Below are 21,692 nucleotides of genomic sequence, written 5' to 3' on the forward strand. Positions count from 1 at the left end.
ATGGAAGAGACAAATAATTACCATTTATCTCTGTGGGTTCCAATCCTGGTTGTGGCTTCCAAATATGGATGAAAAAAATCCATCTCAAATCCAGTGGTTACTACCACCCTGCAATCCAGTGGCGATGGCAGTGTTTGTACAGGTGGCCAGGATCGTGGGAGCTCACATAGGCCGGTGCTTTTTCCTGTAATCTACAAACATGTCCACTGCTGCTGGATTGCAGGGTGGTCATAACCATGGATGCGAGCACTGAATAATATGGTGGAAAAATTAATGAAGCCGGCAAAGGAGGCAATATGGACTATCACAATACATTAGTAAGTGCCTGGTATTACCTCCTCTACACGATAAATGCTATTTGCTGAAGTGAGAGAACCCCTTTAAGGCTGTATATCACAGATTTCAGTATAAAACTGAAGCATGCTACAATATTGTATGGAATAAAGACAGACGACATAACGGAAACCGACAGCCACCCTTATATTCAAAGTGGTCTATCAGACGCCGATGGTGTCCATAGTATGATGGATCCAGCACTTCTATATTTTTTTCTTCTTCCAGTTTTAGACAACAACAGAAAATCTTGACTCACTGAATATTTAAAGGGGTTGTCTCATCACAGACAATGGGGCATATCGCTAGGCTATGTCCCCATTATCTTATAGGTGCGGGCCCCGCCGCTGGAATCCACACCTATACTGAGAACAGAGCGGGCAAAGTGGTGGCTGGAGGACTCCGGTCCGGCCACCACCAAACGTGCTCCCTATAGAAATGAATGGAAGTTCTCCGTGCATGGCCGGCCACCTCTCCTGCTCACTTCTAGGGTCCTGACGGAAATAGCTGAGCCAGCACTCAGCTGTTAGCGGCGGCCCTGCGGTGGGACCTGCACCATAAGACAATGGGGGCATATTCTAGCAAAATGCCCCCATTGTCTGTGATGAGACAACCTATGCTGCAAAGGTTCTATTCACTGGCAGCAAGCAGGTATATTAAAAATGACAGACATAAGAAATTAGCCTAACTAGACAATGAATAAGCATCACTTACATACATGTACTCACTGAAAAATAAAAAATAAATACTGATCAGGTTGCACTAAAGAGCAGAAGCAGCTGTGGAACTAAAAGCCCCAGCAAGCCCTAATAATATAAGTAGTACTATGCGATGTATGGCTGCAGTGACGGTGGTATAGTGTATATACACACATGAGCCAGGACCACTCGACCTTACCTGCAGGTTCCCGCTCACAGCCCGCACACACACGTCCCTCGTACGTTCTCTCCGCACGCCGCTCTCTCTCACGCGCTCTTCCTGCGACACCGGCCGAAAAGGACCCAGCGTGCCGAGCACAAGTTCACTGTGCTGTCCTCCGGCTGCCTGAACCAATGCAGTGGGAGGTGGGGGCACAAACATAGTGAAACATAGTGAATATCTCTTCACCCACACTCCGTTTAATTCCAATGCCTTATTATTTAAGTGAATTATAGTATTGTGCACAAACTGGAAAGCAGAATCCTACACGGCAATAACTTAAACACCTATAAAAAATACGTAAGTATTGTAAGCCCTTGCTGTGACGCTATGTCTTCTGATTGGTTAAATTGTCCCCCATACAACCGAGGGAAGTTTGTTGCTATGGTGATAGCGTTCTGGCTGAAATGAAGGAGGAGCTGCGAGGTAAGCGGGTGATGTAACGGGAGAATGCAGATATCAGCGATGTTCTGTGGGGTACACAAAATATTCCAGTCATGTGCCATCTTAATGCCCCTAAAGAGGCCCAGTCCCCTCTCATGACTTGTCTGTTTTAGTAACTACTTGGAACACTCCCCATGTAATATCAATTCTAGAGCATCTATTCTTATGACTCTATCATGTGCCATTCCTTTATTATTCCTGCTAGAAGTTATGCATAAATTACTAGCAGTTTTCAATGAAGGTCCATCTAGGTGTTACCAGTTTGGGGTGGGGGTACAATATCTGATACTGGTAGCACTGATTTCATAATGTCAGACTGTGCAAGTACACCCCCCCAAATGGTAACCCAGCTGGACCTGCATTGCAAATTGCTAGTAACGCTACTTTCACATTGGCTGTAGCCTTTTCTGGCAGGCTTTTCCGGCTGGGGGAACAGCCTGCCGGATCCGTGCTACTTTAAGTCCTCCGTGCTGGTGGAAGTCTGCTCCGGCCCCATTCACTATAATAGGAGTGGTCCGGAGGTCCGGCTAATGCACTGCAAACATGCCGAGGAGGCTGGAATAAAACTACAACATGCTGCGGTTTTTGTCCGGCCGCCTCTCTGCATGTTTGCCGTGCTGCGGCCAGACAGAATGTGAATGAGGCCGGAACAGACTTCCACCAGCACGGAGGACTTAAAGTAGCACGGATCTGGCATGCTGCTCCCCTGCCGGAACAGCCAGACGGAAAAGGCTACCGCAAGTGTGAAAGTAGCCTTATTCATTCTTATTGTCTAGCAGGAATAATAATGGTATTGCACACCATAGAGTAATAAGATGCTACAGAATTGGTATTACATGGGGAATGCAAGTACTTACTATGGATCCCCCCCAAAGTAGTGCCAGCTGGGGAGCGCCCCTTTCAAATAATGCTAGTTACAGAGAACCCAAAGTAGTGCCAAAAGAGTCCCTTAAGGGGTGCAAACTGCAGTTCGCCCCCAAAAGTTCTAGCCACCGTACATTTACATATATTAAAACATCATTTAATCAGCAATGTGGGCACATATGAACATGGGGTCTCAGAGGCTGGACCACTCCACCAATCAGATGTGATGGCAACATCTGCGTTTTCTCAGCGAATCAGCAAAAACGCGTCCGGTCAATAACAACAGTCTGCATCCTTTCAAAACGGATCTGGTTGTAGTATCTCCAAAATGAACAAGACGTGTCCGAAAAAACGGATTCGGCACCATTGACTTACATTGTTTTCATGCTGGATCCACCTTGCTCAGTAACCCATGACACACACAAAAACGCTGCTCCAGTGTGTACGTGCAGCGAACAGAAAGAGAGATGAGAGACGGCATGTGCACACTGCGCGTTCCTTCCCTTCATACAGCTGATCAGTGAGGGTGCCAGGTGTCAGACCCCTTCTGATCAGATATTGATGACCTATCCTGAGGATAGGTCATCATTATTAAAGTCCGGAGAACTCCTTTGAAAGGTGCAATTGAGTGATACAGTAATTGCCTGTCTAAAGATTTGTGCATCACTATGAGGCTAGAACTTGTCGGGGATATAAAGCAAAAGGTTTTATATAAAAGTGAGGATCAAATAAAAAAATTCTAATGATTATTGATCCTCGAGGTGGACATATATAACACCTCAAAAAGAGTTTGATCGGTTATTTAATTATATTGTGCAATCAGTAAAACGAGGTACAAGCATCTATGCAAAAATATAAATGATTTGTTATACAATAATTTTAAATACAATCAAAGATTAATCAATGTGAAATTCAATAATCTGCAATGATACACAGTGATATGCAGTACCCAGAAGTAACCAACAGAAATACCAGCGTGTACACAGTACCTCTCAGACAGAAGAATATAATACAATCCGTCTCAACCACAATTTTTAGATATAAAAACTTAATAATGTTAAAGGATAGATACAAACCCTTGTTCTGCACATACCATGCCAAATCTCGGATATTCGGGTAGAATGGTCACACAACTTATAAATTATCAAGCTTTGTATTGACTATGGAATGAAATTATTCCAATCAGAGTTACCTCTGAAATCAATATTTAGGTCTTTTATTCAGTAATATGCATGGCTACTGAATAGTGACAATATTGATGTAACACTTTTAACAACTATACATCCGCCAACAGCGGGGAGTTTGCTAAATATGAGGCTGATTAATTTATATCAATACTAGACAAAATAAAGTTATACATTACGGAGAATGCAGATGATGTGCAGAGACTAAGGGAAGTCGGCTCTAAGGTCTGATCTGGTCAGTAGAAACTTTCTCCAGGGTTTTCTTTGTTTTTCTGTGTTTTCCTGGTTCCCCCTTGTCTTTTTCGTGTTGCTCTTTTTGTTTCGGTTCTGTTCCCTCTCCCTCATGTTTGTGGTTTATGATCACAAACTTAGCAGTTAGACACACCTTCCTAGCTTGCAGTAGTCCAATCGGCTAGCCGTGTACATATGATAAGGACTGTGATGTCATCGTATTACCCAAAATACACTCTTTCTATTGGTGTAATGTTACTCATATACCCCTAGGTGACACTATTACCTAAGCTATTAGTATCATTCGCACCAGCTGCGTCTAGAAAATATTCTTATCTCAGCCATAGATCCATAAGGAGACAAGAATGACTTTTCTCAGACTGGTACATGAACTGTGTTTTTCCGATGAACCTCTTTCGGCCTACTTTAAAATACATGACATAATGGTGAATATAACACACATGGCCTATTATATATCAAATCCACTATAATAGGATATTTTGATATAGATATTATATACTTATGAAAAGGCACAGCAAACTACACAGCAAAGATTGCAGTATCGCGGTTCTACATTTCAGCATAATGAAGGTGAATCTGGTCATGTTGGAGCAGGTTTGGAGTTCTGCTGACTTGCATTTTGCCACATAATACTAGTATACAACCACATTATGGTTGCCACATAGTATTATGTGGCAATGTAGCGTCTCAATCTCAGGTTGTGTGATGTATACAGCCCTAGCCTTACTCTTATATTTTGTTTACTTAGCAATGAACGATTCAGAAGTGCTTGATTTTCGGGAGCTGGAACGGGAGTTGGCCAACGCTGTGGCTGCAGATGAGAAGTATCAGAGGGAGAATGCTGCTAAATTTCGTGCCATTCATCAGAAAGTGGCATCATACGAAGAGTTCAGGTATGTCACTTAATAAATGACCTCTTCTGGACACATTATGACCGGCATAAAGATCACTAATAGAAGGTGCTCCACTGTACTTAAAGAGCTTGTCCTGGATTTAAATATTAATGACTGTTTTGCTGATAAGATCAAGACTCAGATAGCGTATTTTTCGTCCCCCTATAAGACGCACCTGCCCATAAGACGCACCTAGGTTTTTGAGGAGGAAAATAAGAAAAAAAAAAATTTTGAACCAAAAGGTGGCTTTTGAACTAATAGTGGTCTGTGGATGACACTGTTATGGGGGATCTGTGGGTGACACTGTTATGGGGGACCAGTGGGTGACACTGTTATGGGGGACCCGTGGGTGACACTGTTATGGGGGACCCGTGGGTGACACTGTTATGGGGGACCCGTGGGTGACACTGTTATGGGGGACCCGTGGGTGACACTGTTATGGGGGACCCGTGGGTGACACTGTTATGGGGGACCCGTGGGTGACACTGTTATGGGGGACCCGTGGGTGACACTGTTATGGGGGACCCGTGGGTGACACTGTTATGGGGGGGGATCTGTGGATGACACATATATAGCATCTTATGCTATGTGTCCTCCACAGATCGCCTCCATAACAGTGTCCCTGCGGTGTGAATGACCCCCAATACAGGGGGTGGGGGTCGCATCTGGTTTTATAATGACAGCGGGGCCCGTGCAGTGACTGTATTCTACTACACGGGGCCCTGCTCACTGTATATAATCGTATCTGTAATTGTAGGCATTGTTAATGTATACAAATTCTGGGTATTAGCGCCTGTATTACGGTACTTACAAGCGCTCAGTAGCAGAGAGGAGGGAGGGAGAAGGCAGGACGGGCGCTGGCAGCGTGAGTCACTACGTCGTGCGCCCACGCTGCCTGCTTCATTCACGTTTATTTTCAGTGTTTTGAAAATAAGATTTTTTGTGGGACAGCCCCTTTAACTGCAACTACACTTCAAATGAAGGTCAATAATATGATTTTATTAAATATAACAACAATAAAGTATACGTATAGAGATATAATGTCCTTCCTTTTGCAAGTTAAGTATATACAAAGACTAGAAAACTAACATCATCAGCTGGAAAGCCCCTTGTCAGCTAGAGCAGTCAGTCTGGACCAGGAAAACATTTCTGTGCAAAGCCTCCTTTCGTAGATGAGCTTCAACTGCTTGCTGAAAAGTTCCAGCTTTCATACTGATTAACCGAAGAGCCTCACCCCTAGTGGAACGTAGCTAGCTTATGCAATCTATAATGGTCACAGTGTATATCTTTGTCGGTTATTATTTCGGACATTGGAGTGGCCAATTCTCAGATCCGCAATAAATCCGAAGACAACCGTGGCAGACAATGCTAACTGCACCAACGTTTCAGACAAGTCTTTTGTTCATTTTCAGGTCATAAAGATTCTATCAAATAGTGGTATTATTTGGCCTTTATAAAGTCTTATTATTGGCAATGCTGGCAATGTATTCTGTAATATAGAAAATATAGTGGCTCACCTATTCAGTGACTAGGACTAGGTGCTCTGAGTCATGACTGACCCACCCAGTCAGAAAAAATGTACAAAAAGATTGTTATGAAGACCGACACTGTAAATCTGAGGTCACGCAGAGAGTTAAAATGTCAGGTTTCTGATTTCTAAATGAGACAAAGATAAATAATTTCAGAACTTTTCCCACCTTTTAATGTGACCTATAAACTGTACAACTCAATTGAAAAACAAACTGAAATCTTTTAGGTGGAGGGAAGAAAACAAAAAAAATAATGTGGTTGCATAAGTGTGCACACCCTCTTATAACTGGGGATGTAGCTGTGTTCAGAATTAAGCAATTCTAGGTAGTTTGGAGCTAGTGTACAGATGTGGTGTCTATGACCGCTTCATGATACATGACTGAAATGGTGTGATAAGCACATGTGGAGAGATTAGGAAAGGATTAGCTCTCCGAGATATGCTGACCAGAAATAATGCAAGGAGCACACAAATCACCGTTATAGCCTTACATATAACGGAATACTGTGTCATTTAGAACATGAATGAGTAAAATAAACAGTTACCTTGTAATTAAGGCTACTTTAACACTAGCGGCAGGACGGATCCGACGGGCTGTTCACCCTGTCGGATCCGTTCTGCCACTATTTCGCCGTGCCGCTCCGTCCCCATTGACTATAATGGGGACAGGGGCCGAGCTCCGGCACAGCACGGCAGTGCGCGGTGAGAGGCAGCCGGACTAAAGTCGGACATGCAGTACTTTTAGTCCGGCGGCCACTTACCGTGCTGCGCCGGAGCTCCACCCCCCCATCCTTATTATAGTCAATGGGGATGGAGCGGCAATCCGGCGACATGGCGAAATAGCGGCAAGACGGATCCGACAGGGTGAACAGCCTGTCGGATCTGTCCTGCCGCTATTGTGAAAGTAGCCCAAACTGCACCATCCTGATGTAGTTGCATTGGATTGGATATTCTTTGGTACTTCGCTATTGCGCAGTCTAGGTTCAGAGAACATGAGCACGCTGCTCTCAGCGTGCTCCGTGTTCTTCTCATCAGCACAGGGAAAAAGGAAGCGCTCTCTCCCTCCCCCCTGTGCCGCTGCCACCAATGAGGACAGAGGGGTGAGTGCACTGCGCCACCAATGAAAGTAAATGTAGGACCTTTAATCTGGCAAAAAATTCTGAACTAGGTATCATGATATGTACAGCGCCCAGGGATCTCACTGCACTTACTATTATCCCTGGGCGACGCTCTGTTCTCCCGCTATGCCCTCCGGTATCTTTGGGGACTTGGTTATACTGGGCGGAGACTGCCCTTGTTCTCCTGGGTGTCTCCTTCTCCCAGGCTGTGAGCTCTGCGCTGCGATTGGTCAGCGCTACAGCCTGGGAGAAGGAGACACCCAGGAGAACAAGGGCAGTCTCCGCCCAGTATAACCAAGTCCCTGAAGTCTCTGCCCAGTATAACCAAGTCCCCGAAGATACCGGAGGACATAGCGGGAGAACGGAGAGGCGCCCAGCAATAATAGTAATTGCAGTGAGATCCCTGGGCGCCGCTGTACTTATCATAATACTTAGTTCACAATTTTACAATTTTTTGCCAGATGAAAGGTCCTCTTTAATACAAATCCCGGAGGCAGGTGCTGGCGGGGAACTGCAATTAGCAGCAGTTGACCCCTCAGGTGCCACACCCGCTTCCTGTATTAAATGTTAATTATATTATCATTGGTGGCGCAGTGCCACGTCTGACTCCGTTATACCCGGGCTCAGGAAGTCGCAGCGGATGGCTGCGCGCTCTATGTCTAAAGATCGTGCTGTTTCTTAATGGTAGCTTTCTGTGTTTGCCTTGCAATCCTTTTTGTCTCACTCAGGGATCCGTAGCTTTTTCTCCTCAGCTGTTTCTTGTCCGTCACTCCCAACCTCCTTATATTCTCCTCTCTCACTTCTCTGGTTGCCAGATATAGAGCTTCCTGCCTGGACTTCTATACTGACCCACTGGAGCTGTGTAGCTGTGATTCCTGGTTGTTGTTCCAGAGCATTACCCTCTGGATCCCTGTTGGGCTTTTGTCTTCCGTTGTTGTCGCCCACCTGGGATTATGTTTTGTGTGTATTGTCTGTCCTTTCCTTGGTGTTTTCCTTTAGTGTTAGTGGTGAGGACTAGTGTCCCCACCGCCCTATTCACTACTTAGGGCTCATCTTAGGGAAAGCCAGGGTTTAGGCACGTGATCGGCATACGGGTGAGAAACCCGTCTAGGGACGTCAGGGCAGTCAGGTGCCAGCCTCAAGGTGAGTTAGGGGTCACCACTTTTCCCTCTCCCTTGGACAGGGCCTTCCCTTTTCCCTCCCTTTGCGTCACTTATGTGATTGGCAAGCCGGTTGTGATAAAAACACACCAAAATATTAAGTATAAATCACCCCCTTTCCCAATTTTACATATAAAATATTACATATCGACACGTCAGAAAAGTCCAAACTATTAAAATAATTAAAAAACCTCATATGCGGTGAACGCTGTTTTTTTTTATTATTTTTTTTAGTCCCCCTAAAAAATAGTATCGGACTGTTCTTTTATGGGCCGGACGTTCCATAAAATGCGGAATTCACGCTGCTTGTTTTTTTTTTTTTTTTTTTTTTTTTTTTTTGCATGGTATCGAGTATCGCAATACTTTTTTTATGGTATCGAAACCAAATCAAAATTTTGGTATCGAAACAACCCTAATTTGAACACCTGAGAAAATCAGTGTTAATATTTGGTACAGAAGCCTTTGTTTACAATTACAGAGGTCAAACGTTTCCTGTAGTTCTTGACCAGGTTTGCACACACTGCAGCAGGGATTTTGGCCCACTCCTCCACACAGATCTCCTCTAGATCTGTCGGGTTTCGGGGCTGTTGCTGTTCAACACGGAGTTTCAGCTCCCTGCTCTGGATAGCTTCATTTGGTTTTGGAAGTTGAAGTTGAACTTGTTGAAGTCCTGTTCACCCATCATCCTCATAAGTTAAGTGCTCCGCTTGTTGTGTTTTGTATTGTATTAAAAAGTTCTACTTTGGTCTCATCTGACCACATGACTTTCTCCCATGCCTCCTCTGGATCATCCAGATCCAGATGGTCTTTGGCAAACTTCAAACAGGCCTGGACATGTGATGACTTGAGCGGGGGAATTCCGTGCAATGCATGATTTGACAACATGACGGCGTAGTGTTCTTCCGACAGTGACCTTTGAAACTGTTGTCCCAGCTCTCTTCATGTCATTGACCAGCTCCTCCCTTGTAGTTCTGGGCTGATTCCTCACCTTTCTTATCATCAGTGATACCCCACGAGGTGAGATCTTTCATGGAACCCGAGTCCGTCTTTAGCCTCTTCCATTTTCTAACAATTTCTCCAACAGTTGATCTATTTTCACCAAGCTTCGTGGCAATTGCCCCGTAGCCCTTTCCAGCCTTGTGGACTTCCACAATTTTGTCTCTGGTGTCTTTTGACAGCTCTTTGGTCTTATCCATGGTAGTAGTTGGCGTCTAACTGACTGTGGGGTGGACAGGGGTCTTTAAAGAGCTTAGACATGTGCTACTAAGTTGGATTAATGAGTGGAGTAGAGGTGGACTTTTTAAAGGCACAGTAACAGGTCTTTGAAAGACAGAATTCTTGCTGTTTCTCAGGTGTTCAAATACTTATGTTCAGCAGTGCAAGATAAATAATTTCTTTAAAAATCATACAATGTGATAAAGTTTTAATGTGTAGGGTATTTCTGTTATAGTGCTAACATATTACTCGGCTCTGTACAGAGATTATCATCACTCACAACAGTCCCTGTCCCTAATGCAGGGCTCGACAAATCCCAGGCGCCAGGTCGCTATGGCGATCGGGAATTTGGTCCTGGCGCTTGCGTATTTGTCAGCCTGTTTTCAAAGGTGCCCGGGCGACGGGTGCGGAATGCCAGAGGGGGGCCCATTCTGTCCAGAGGCAGCAGGAGTGGAGATGAGCGCCTCCATTGTGGAAGCGTTCATCTCCATATTCATCTGTATCGCCGTCCTCAGGACAGCGATACAGATGAATGGTGCGGAGGAGCGTCCCCCTTGCCCGTTCCTCTAAAAGGGCTACAGGCCTAGGGCCTGTAGCCTATCAGAGGGCGGTGCAAGCGGCGTGATGGCGTAATCGCACCGCCTGAGCCGTACAATGCGGGACACAGGCCGGAAGAGGCCTGCATTGCATCACTGACAGCAGCATAAGGTAAGTATTTGAGTTTATTGTTTTTATTATTTATAGTATATTGTGGCAAGAAGGGGGATGGGGTGCCTATATACTGGCACAATATGGGGGGGACGGGCACTATGGAGAAGAGGGGAAGCACTATGGGGCCCTATATACTGGCACAATATGGGTGGGGGCTCTATGGAGAAGAGGGGAAGCACTATGGGGGTCCTATATACTGGCACAATATGGGGGGCACTATGGAGAAGAGGGGATGCACTAAGGGAGCCCTATATACTGGCACATTATGGGGGCCCTATATACTGACACATTATGGTGGGCACTATGGAGAAGAGGGGAAGGAGCACTATGGGGGCATCCACTGGGTGCCCTATGTACTGGCATGCATTATTAGGGGGCTCTATGGAGAAGTGGGGGGGGGGGGGAGCACTATGGGGGCATCTACTGGGGGCTTTATGACGCTGCTCCGCCTGGCTCCTAGCTTTTTTAGCTGGCTCCTAGATTCCACGAAAATTTGTCAAGCCCTGCCCTAATGTGTATGGCCACCTTTAACCACTTCAACCCCGCTAGCTGAAACCTCCTTAATGACCAGGCCACGTTTTACACTTCTGCACTACATAGAAACATAGAATGTTTCGGCAGATAAGAACCATTTGGCCTATCTAGTCTGCCCAATATACTAAATACTATGGATAGCCCCTGGCCCTATCTTATATGAAGGATGGCCTTATGCCTATCCCATGCATGCTTAAATTCCTTCACTGTATTTGCAGCTACCACTTCTGCAGGAAGGCTATTCCATGCATCCACAACTCTCTCAGTAAAGTAATACTTCCTGATATTACAGGGAGTGCAGAATTATTAGTCAAATGAGTATTTTGACCACATCATCCTCTTTATGCATGTTGTCTTACTCCAAGCTGTATAGGCTCGAAAGCCTACTACCAATTAAGCATATTAGGTGATGTGCATCTCTGTAATGAGAAGGGGTGTGGTCTAATGACATCAACACCCTATATCAGGTGTGCATAATTATTAGGCAACTTCCTTTCCTTTGGCAAAATGGGTCAAAAGAAGGACTTGACAGGCTCAGAAAAGTCAAAAATAGTGAGATATCTTGCAGAGGGATGCATCACTCTTAAAATTGCAAAGCTTCTGAAGCGTGATCATCGAACAATCACGCGTTTCATTCAAAATAGTCAACAGGGTCGCAAGAAGCGTGTGGAAAAACCAAGGCGCAAAATAACTGCCCATGAACTGAGAAAAGTCAAGCGTGCAGCTGCCAAGATGCCACTTGCCACCAGTTTGGCCATATTTCAGAGCTGCAACATCACTGGAGTGCCCAAAAGCACAAGGTGTGCAATACTCAGAGACATGGCCAAGGTAAGAAAGGCTGAAAGACGACCACCACTGAACAAGACACACAAGCTGAAACGTCAAGACTGGGCCAAGAAATATCTCAAGACTGATTTTTCTAAGGTTTTATGGACTGATGAAATGAGAGTGAGTCTTGATGGGCCAGATGGATGGGCCCGTGGCTGGATTGGTAAAGGGCAGAGAGCTCCAGTCCGACTCAGATGCCAGCAAGGTGGAGGTGGAGTACTGGTTTGGGCTGGTATCATCAAAGATGAGCTTGTGGGGCCTTTTCGGGTTGAGGATGGAGTCAAGCTCAACTCCCAGTCCTACTGCCAGTTTTTGGAAGACACCTTCTTCAAGCAGTGGTACAGGAAGAAGTCTGCATCCTTCAAGAAAAACATGATTTTCATGCAGGACAATGCTCCATCACACGCGTCCAAGTACTCCACAGCGTGGCTGGCAAGAAAGGGTATAAAAGAAGAAAATCTAATGACATGGCCTCCTTGTTCACCTGATCTGAACCCCATTGAGAACCTGTGGTCCATCATCAAATGTGAGATTTACAAGGAGGGACAACAGTACACCTCTCTGAACAGTGTCTGGGAGGCTGTGGTTGCTGCTGCACGCAATGTTGATGGTGAACAGATCAAAACACTGACAGAATCCATGGATGGCAGGCTTTTGAGTGTCCTTGCAAAGAAAGGTGGCTATATTGGTCACTGATTTGTTTTTGTTTTGTTTTTGAATGTCAGAAATGTATATTTGTGAATGTTGAGATGTTATATTGGTTTCACTGGTAAAAATAAATAATTGAAATGGGTATATATTTGTTTTTTGTTAAGTTGCCTAATAATTATGTACAGTAATAGTCACCTGCACACACAGATATCCCCCTAAAATAGCTAAAACTAAAAACAAACTAAAAACTACTTCCAAAAATATTCAGCTTTGATATTAATGAGTTTTTTGGGTTCATTGAGAACATGGTTGTTGTTCAATAATAAAATTAATCCTCAAAAATACAACTTGCCTAATAATTCTGCACTCCCTGTACTTTTAAACCTTTGCCCCTCTAATTTAAAACTATGTCCTCTTGTAGCAGTTTTTCTTCTTTTAAATATTCTTTCCTCTTTTACCTTGTTGATTCCCTTTATGTATTTAAAAGTTTCTATCATATCCCCTCTCTCTCGTCTTTGTTCCAAGCTATACATGTTAAGTTCCTTTACTCTTTCCTGGTAAGTTTTATCCTGCAATCCATGTACCAGTTTAGTAGCTCTTCTCTGAACTCTCTCCAAAGTATCAATATCCTTCTGGAGATATGGTCTCCAGTACTGAGCACAATACTCCAAATGAGGTCTCACTAGTGCTCTGTAGAGCGGCATGAGCACCTCCCTCTTTCTACTGGTAATTCCTCTTGCTATACACCCAAGCATTCTGCTAGCATTTCCTGCTGCTCTGTGACATTGTCTGCCTACCTTTAAGTCTTCTGAAATAATGATCCCCAAATCCCTTTCCTCAGATACTGAGGTTAGGACTGTATCACTGATTTTATATTCTGCTCTTGGGTTTTTACGTCCCAGGTGCATTATCTTGCACTTATCAACATTAAATTTTAGTTGCCAGATTTTTGATCATTCCTCTAGTTTTCCTAAGTCCTTTTTCCATTTGGTGTATTCCTCCAGGAACATCAACCCTGTTACAAATCTTTGTATCATCAGCAAAAAGACACACCTTACCATTGAGGCCTTCTGCAATTTCGCTGATAAAGATATTAAACAATATGGGTCCCAGAACAGATCCCTGAGGTACCCCACTGGTAACAAGACCTTGGTCTGAATATACTCCATTGACTACAACCCTCAGCCACTGCCTAATCCATTCAACAATATGGGAGTCCAAGCCCAAAGACTCTAATTTATTGATTAGCCTTCTATGTGGGACAGTATCAAAAGCCTTACTAAAGTCTAGATAAGCGATGTCTACTGCACCTCCTCCATCTATTATTTTAGTCACCCAATCAAAAAAATCAATAAGATTAGTTTGACATGATCTCCCTGAAGTAAACCCATGCTGTTTTTTCATCTTTCAATCCATGGGATTTTAGATGGTCCACAATCCTCTCCTTAAGTATGGTTTCCATTAATTTCCCCACTATTGATGTCAGGCTTACTGGCCTATAGTTGCCCGATTCCTCCTTACTACCTTTCTTGTGAATGGGCACAACATTTGCTAATTTCCAATCTTCTGGGATGACTCCTGTTGTCAGTGATTGGTTAAATAAATCTGTTAATGGTTTTGCTAGTTCACCGCTGAGCTCTTTTAATAGCTTTGGGTGTATCCCATTAGGCCCCTGTGACTTATTTGTAATAATTTTAGACAGTTGACTTAGAACCTCTTCCTCTGTAAAGACACATGCGTCAAAAGATTCATTAGTTTTCTTTCCTAACTGAGGTCCTTCTCCTTCATTTTCCTTTGTAAAAACTGAACAGAAGTATTCATTGAGGCAGTCAGCTAGTTCTTTATCTTCTTCCATATACCTTCCTTCTTTGGTTTTTAATTTGGTAATTCCTTGTTTTTAGTTTCCTTTTTTCATTTATGTATCTGAAGAATGCCTTATCGCCTTTTTTCCCTGACTGAGCTAATTTCTCTTCTGCCTGTGCTTTAGAAGCTCTTATAACTTGCTTGGCCTCTCTCTGCCTAATCTTATAAATTTGTCTGTCCTCCTCATTTTTTATTTTTTTTTTATAATTCCTAAATGCTATCTTTTTGTTTTTAATGATTTTGGCCACTTCTGCTGAGTACCACAGTGGTCTCTTCCTATTTTTGCTTTTACTAATGCAATTTTCTGTTGCCTTCAATAGTGCCACTTTTAAGTAGTCCCATTTCTCCTGGACTCCAATGAAACTGTTCCAGTCTGATAGGGACTCGTGTACCACTAATCTAATTTTATAAAAGTCAGTTTTTCTAAAATCTAAAACTTTAGTTTTTGTGTGGTGTGACTCAGTGTGTGGTGTGACTATGTACTTATAGTAAACCACACTGACTGGTGATCACTAGATCCCAAGCTTTCCCCCACAGTAATATCAGATACCAAATTCCCATTTGTGAATACTAAATCTAAAATGACCTCCTTCCGGGTTGGCTCCTCCACTACTTGCTGTAGAGATAATCCCAGTAGGGAATTTAGAATATCTGTACTCCTGGCAGAACTAGCTATTTTGGTTTTCCAGTTTACATCTGGAAGATTGAAGTCTCCCATAATGATAACTTCCCCCTTCAATGTCATTTTAGCTATTTCCTCAACTAGTAGATCATCTAATTCTTTGACTTGGCTAGGTGGTCTATATATCACACCTACACGAGTTACCTTATGATTATCAAGCTGCAAGGTAACCCAAACTGTCTCCAAATTGTTCTCGCTAACTTGTATCAAATTAGATTTTATGCTATCTTTCACATACAGGGCCACCCCTCCCCCCTTCTTGCCTACTCTGTCTTTCCTGTATAGAGAGAACCCTGGTATTGATGTATCCCAGTCATTACTCCCCTTGAACCACGTCTCAGTAACAGCCACTACATCTATATTCTCAGATGCCATTATAGCCTCAAGTTCATTGATCTTATTCCCTAGACTGCAAGCATTTGTAGACAAGACTCTGAGCTTGTCATTTCTTAACCTTTGTGCTACTGGCCTCTTCTGGCACTGTTCCGGGGGGCAGTCGGACTGCTGGATTATCACTCTTTTGCCCCCCTTTCCTAGTTTAAATGCTTCTTAGCAAATACTTGGAACTGTTCACTGAGGACATTGGTTCCCTTGAGAGAAAGATGCAAACCATCTTTCTTGTACAGTTCTTTTCCATTCCAACAAGAGCTAACATGCGACACAAAGCCAAACCCTTGGTTCAGACACCATTCACCAAGCCATACATTGAATTCCTTAATGCGCATCTTACTGTCATGCTGAAGGTTCTGCACAGGCAAAACTGCAGAGAATGAAACAGTTGATGCAACCTCCCGTATATCCTTTCCAAGTGTGTGAAAAGCTTCCTTCACCTTTGAAACCTCATTGTATGCCAGATAGTTTGTCCCAAGATGGAGAATAACATCCACTTCCCTTTCCTGCTTTGCTTGCCTAACAATATTTAGGATCCGTCGTCTATCCCTGCTAGCGGTAGCACCAGGGAGACATCTCACAACACCATTCTCCTCAAACTTCACACCTCTTATGATGGAATGCCCACCAACAGCTGCTTACTATCAATCCTCACCTTTTCTTTTTTGTCTTTGGCTGCAGTCTTGCATACTTTAGGCATGGGAGATTGTTTCTCACCCACTACTTTCACCGTTTATTGCTCGGTCATGCAACTTACCACCCAAATGAATTTTACCTCCTTTTCTTCTCACCAATAGAGCTTTCATTTGGTGGTATTTCATTGCTGCTGACATTTTTACTTTTTTGTTATTAATCAAAATTTTACGATTTTTTTTTGCAAAAAAATGAAATTTTTCACTTTCAGCTGTAAAATTTTGCAAAAAAAACGACATCCATATATAAATTTTTCGCTAAATTTATTGTTCTACATGTCTTTGATAAAAAAAAAAAAATGTTTGGGCAAAAAAAAAATGGTTTGGAAAAGAAGACACCCCAAGGTATTTTGTGATGGGCATAGTGAGTTCATAGAACTTTTTATTTTTTGTCACAAGTTAGCGGAAAATGATGATATTTTTTTTTTTTTCTTACAAAGTCTCATATTCCACTAACTTGTGACAAAAAATAAAAACTTCCATGAACTCACTATGCCCATCACAAAATACCTTGGGGTGTCTTCTTTCCAAAATGGGGTCACTTGTGGCGTAGTTATACTGCCCTGGCAATTTAGGGGCCCATATGTGTGAGAAGTAGTTTGCAATCAAAATCTGTAAAAAATGACCGGTGAAATCCGAAAGGTGCACTTTGGAATGTGGGTCCCTTTGCCCACCTAGGCTGCAATAAAGTGTCACATCTGGTATCCCCGTACTCAGGAGAAGTTGGGGAATGTGTTTTGGGGTGTCATTTTACATATACCCATGCTGGGTGAGAGAAATATCTTGGCAAAAGACAACTTTTCCCATTGGCATTTGACCAAGATATTTATCTCACCCAGCATGGGTATATGTAAAATGACACCCCAAAACACATTCCCCAACTTCTCCTGAGTACTGCGATACCACATGTGTGACACTTTTTTGCAGCCTAGATGCGCAAAGGTGCCCAAATTCCTTTTAGGAGGGCATTTTTAGACATTTGGATCCCAGACTTCTTCTCACGCTTTAGGGCCCCTAAAAAGCCTGGGCAGTATAAATACCCCACATGTGACCCCACTTTGGAAAGAAGACACCCCAAGGTATTCAATGAGGGGCCTGGCGAGTTCATAGAATTTTTTATTTATTTTTTGGCATAAGTTAGCGGAAATTGATTATTTATTTTTTTTTCTCACAAAGTCTCACTTTCCGCTAACTTGGGACAAAAATTTTAATCTTTCATGGACTCAATATGCCCCTCAGCGAATACCTTGGGGTGTCATCTTTCCAAAATGGGGTCAGTTGTGGGGTGTTTGTACTGCCCTGGCATTTAAGGGTCTCCGCAATCATCATATGTATGGCCAGCATTAGGAGTTTCTGCTATTCTCCTTATATTGAGCATACAGGTAATGAGATTTTTTTTTTTTTCCGTTCAGCCTCTGGGCTGAAAGAAAAAAATGAACGGCACAGATTTCTTCATTCGCATCGATCAATGTGGATGAAAAAATCTCTGCCAAAAAAAAATAAAATATGCCAGGACATAGGAGCTCCACCCAACATCCATACCCACTTAGCTCGTATGCCCTGGCAAACCAGATTTCTCCATTCACATCAATCGATGTGGATAAATAAATCATTGCCGGGATGTTTTTTTTTTTTTTATTTATTTTTTTATATGCAAAGTGTTTGCCAAAGCATATGAACACCGCCGCCTCCTCAGCTCATATGCCTTGGCAAACGTATCTTTTACTGCAGAGGAGAAATCTCGTCTTGCAGCGCCGCATACACCGACTTGCGTGTAATCTGACAGCAGCGCAATGCTTCAGTCAGAATGCACATCAGTGCTGCAATAATTTTATTAACTTTGGAACAGAACATATAAACTTTAACTTTTTGAACTGAACATTAACCTTTTTGCTTACTGGTGTTTTTTTTTTTTTTTTTTTTTTTTACCTTTTATAGAGCAAACCTCTCCTTCCCCATGGGTCAATGTGCAAAGCGCAAATCGCCCAAAGATGTGGCGAAGTGCGTTATGCACTTTGTCCCAGGTGAAAGGAGACGTTTGCAGCAGCTCTGTGTGAATGGGCCCTAATAGCCCTGTGTGCCTGTCCTGGTGAGATGTGATCCCTATGCTAGGTGTACCTGTGTGTGGTACTTCCGGAAACACTCCCCTAAGCATAGGGCAGGGTAGTCAGGACAGAAATAGCGGAAGTCACGCCTTATTCCACTCCTGCTACAGACACAACATCTTTTTCGGGGTGACGGTTGGGTTGAGGTACCGGCAACGACATTGGGGAAATGTCTCTCATGTAGACGGCTAACTACACTGGTGGATGGGGCCACGGAACCTCCTGGGTACAGGAGGTTCTCGATGATCTCTTCCTGAAATTTTTGGAAGGATCGTGTTCTCCCAGCCTTACTGTAGAGAACAAAACTATTATACAGAGCCAATTGAATCAAATATACAGACACCTTCTTATACCAGCGTCTGGTTCTGCGGGAAACTAAATACGGAGACAACATCTGGTCATTGAAGTCCACCCCTCCCATGTTAAGGTTAGTCGTGGACTGAGAGGGGCTTTTTAATGACACGGGTTGCTCGCTCAATTTGTATTGTCGAGTCTGCGTGAATGGAGGAGAGCATGTAAACGTCACGCTTGTCTCTCCATTTCACCGCGAGCAGTTCTTCGTTACACAATGCAGCCCTCTCCCCCCTTGCAAGACGGGTGGTAACGAGCCGTTGGGGGAAGCCCGCGCGACTAGTTTGCGCGGTGCCACAGGCGCCAATCTGTTCTAGAAACAAATGCCTGAAGAGGGCCACACTTGTGTAGAAATTGTCCACATAAAGATGGTACCCCTTGCCGAATAAGGGTGACACCAAGTCCCAGACTGTCTTCCCGCTGCTCCCTAGGTAGTCAGGGCAACCGACCGACTCCAGGGTCTGATCTTTTCCCTCATAGACACGAAATTTGTGGGTATAGCCTGTGGCCCTTTCACAGAGCTTATACAATTTGACCCCATACCGGGCACGCTTGCTTGGGATGTATTGTTTGAAGCCAAGGCGCCCGGTAAAATGTATTAGGGACTCGTCTACGCAGATGTTTTGCTCTGGGGTATACAAATCTGCAAATTTCTGGTTGAAATGGTCTATGAGGGGCCGAATTTTGTGGAGCCGGTCAAAAGCTGGGTGGCCTCTGGGACGGGAGGTGCTGTTATCACTAAAGTGCAGGAAACGCAGGATGGCCTCAAAACGTGCCCTGGACATAGCAGCAGAGAACATGGGCATGTGATGAATTGGGTTCGTGGACCAATATGACCGCAATTCATGCTTTTTGGTTAGACCCATGTTGAGGAGAAGGCCCAGAAAAGTTTTTTAATTTCGGAAACTTGGACTGGTTTCCACCGGAAAGGCTGGGCATAAAAGCTTCCCGGGTTGGCGGTTATAAATTGTGTGGCATTCCGGTTTGTTTCGGCCACGACTAAGTCCAAGAGCTCCGCAGTCAAGAACAGCTCAAAAAATCCCAGGGCCGAACCAATCTGAGCTGTCTCAACCCGAACTCCAGACTAGGCGGTGAAAGGGGGAACTACAGGTGCGGCTGAAGTTGGGGACTGCCAATCAGGGTTTGCCAGCACCTCAGGGATTCTAGGGGGTCTACGGGCCCGTCTTTGCGGTGGCTGCGACGGGGTAACTACTGCTCGTGCCACCGTACCAGCTTCAACTGCCCTTCTGGTGCTCGCCACTTCACCATGTTCTATGGCAGTGCTGGTACTAGGTCCAGGGAGGGCTGCGCTGCTGGTGTATGCCTCACCACGTAATCCGACAGCGCCAGCCCCACTCTGCTGCCCTTGAAGCGGATCCTGCACAACCTGTGGTCTAGCGACACGGGGCCGGGTACGCCTGGTGCTATCAGGGACCTCAACCTCCTTGTCCGAACTTTGGGTCAGAGAGCCACTGCTTTCTACAGGTTCATATTCTGACCCGCTAGATTCATCAGATGAGGGTTCCCATTCCTCATCCGACTGGGTCAGAAGCCTGTAGGCCTCTTCAGAAGAATACCCCCTGTTTGACATTTGGGCAACTAAATTTAGGGGTATTCCCTAAGACTGCCCAAGGAAAAAATCAAGCCTGTCTTACAAATGGGAGGCTAGCGAAGTACCGGAGGCCGCTGCGGTTGATAAAAAATATCAAAACAGATTTTTTTTATCGCCGCAGCGCGTGTAAAGTGAATGTGCAGTGATCAAAAAAATATATATTTTTTTGTCACTGCGGTGGGGCGGGCGTGGGTGAACGCTCGTGTGGGCGACCGATCAGGCCTGATCGGGCAAACACTGCGTTTTGGGTGGAGGGCGAACTAAAGTGACACTAATACTATTATAGATCTGACTGTGATCAGTTTTGATCACTTCCAGATACTATAAAAGTACAAATGCTGATTAGCGATACGCTAATCAGCAAATAAGGGACTGCGGTGCGGTGGGCTGGGCGCTAACTGATCCCTAAACTACCTAACCAATGGACCTAAACTATACTAAAACCTAACGGTCAATACCAGTGAAAAAAAAAAAGTGACAGTTTACACTGATCACTTTTTTCCTTTCACTAGTGATTGACAGGGGCGATCAAAGGGTTAATTGGGGTGCAGGGGGTGATCTGGGGCTAATGTGTGGTGTTTGGGGTACTCACTGTGAAGCCTGCTCCTCTGCTGGATCCAACCGACCAAAAGGACCAGCAGAGGAGCAGGGCAGCCATATAACAGATCATATTTACTAATATGATCTGCTATATGGCTTCTGATTGGATTTTTTAAAAATCATCAGCTTGCCAGCCGCGATCATTGGCTGGCAAGCTGATGACGCGACCCCCCTTGCCGAAATGCCGGCCCGCATTGCGCATGCGCGGGCCGGCTAAGTGCGTCATCTCGCGTCTCGCGAGATGACACGCCAATGCGTGATTGTGCGCAGCGCTGCCGCCTCCGGACCGCGGATCTGCGTTAGGCGGTCCGGAGGCGGTTAAAGGGGTTGTCTTACTTCAGCAAATAGTATTTATCATGTAGACAAAGTTAATATAAGACACGTTATAATGTATTGTGATTGTCCATATTACCTCCTTTTGCTGTTTTTTATTAATTTTTTCATTGCGTTATATACTTCTCATTTCCATGGTTACGACCAGACTCGGACTGGCCCACAGGGGTATAGGTGAATCCTCAAGTGGGCCCCTTTCTCCCCCCCCCCCCCTGCCCCCCCGCACAATGGCACATGTTTCTATATACATAAAGGGAATCAACAAGGTAAAAGAGGAGAGAATATTTAAAAGAAGAAAAACTGCTACAAGAGGACATAGTTTTAAATTAGAGGCACAAAGGTTTAAAAGTAATATCCGGAAGTATTACTTTACTGAGAGAGTAGTGGATGCATGGAATAGCCTTCCTGCAGAAGTGGTAGCTGCAAATACA

At 44.3% G+C, this 21,692-nt stretch overlaps 2 protein-coding genes across 2 annotated transcripts in view; one reads left to right on the forward strand and one right to left on the reverse strand.

Moving 5' to 3' along the window:
- EFTUD2 (elongation factor Tu GTP binding domain containing 2) overlaps positions 1–1,324 on the reverse strand; it is a 40,839-nt gene extending 39,515 nt beyond the window's left edge. The window contains exon 1 of the mRNA XM_044297023.1: positions 1,231–1,324. The gene's annotated coding sequence lies outside the window, so the exon portion shown is untranslated. The remainder of the gene's footprint in view (positions 1–1,230) is intronic.
- Positions 1,325–1,624: 300 nt separating this feature from the next.
- CCDC103 (coiled-coil domain containing 103) overlaps positions 1,625–21,692 on the forward strand; it is a 28,618-nt gene continuing 8,550 nt past the window's right edge. The window contains exons 1-2 of the mRNA XM_044299815.1: positions 1,625–1,677; positions 4,744–4,888. Of these exons, the coding sequence (XP_044155750.1) occupies positions 1,659–1,677; positions 4,744–4,888 (164 nt within the window). The 5' untranslated portion in view covers positions 1,625–1,658. The remainder of the gene's footprint in view (positions 1,678–4,743; positions 4,889–21,692) is intronic.

The sequence above is a fragment of the Bufo gargarizans genome, chromosome 6 (genome assembly GCF_014858855.1).
Source record: "Bufo gargarizans isolate SCDJY-AF-19 chromosome 6, ASM1485885v1, whole genome shotgun sequence".
Classification (NCBI taxonomy): domain Eukaryota; kingdom Metazoa; phylum Chordata; class Amphibia; order Anura; family Bufonidae; genus Bufo; species Bufo gargarizans.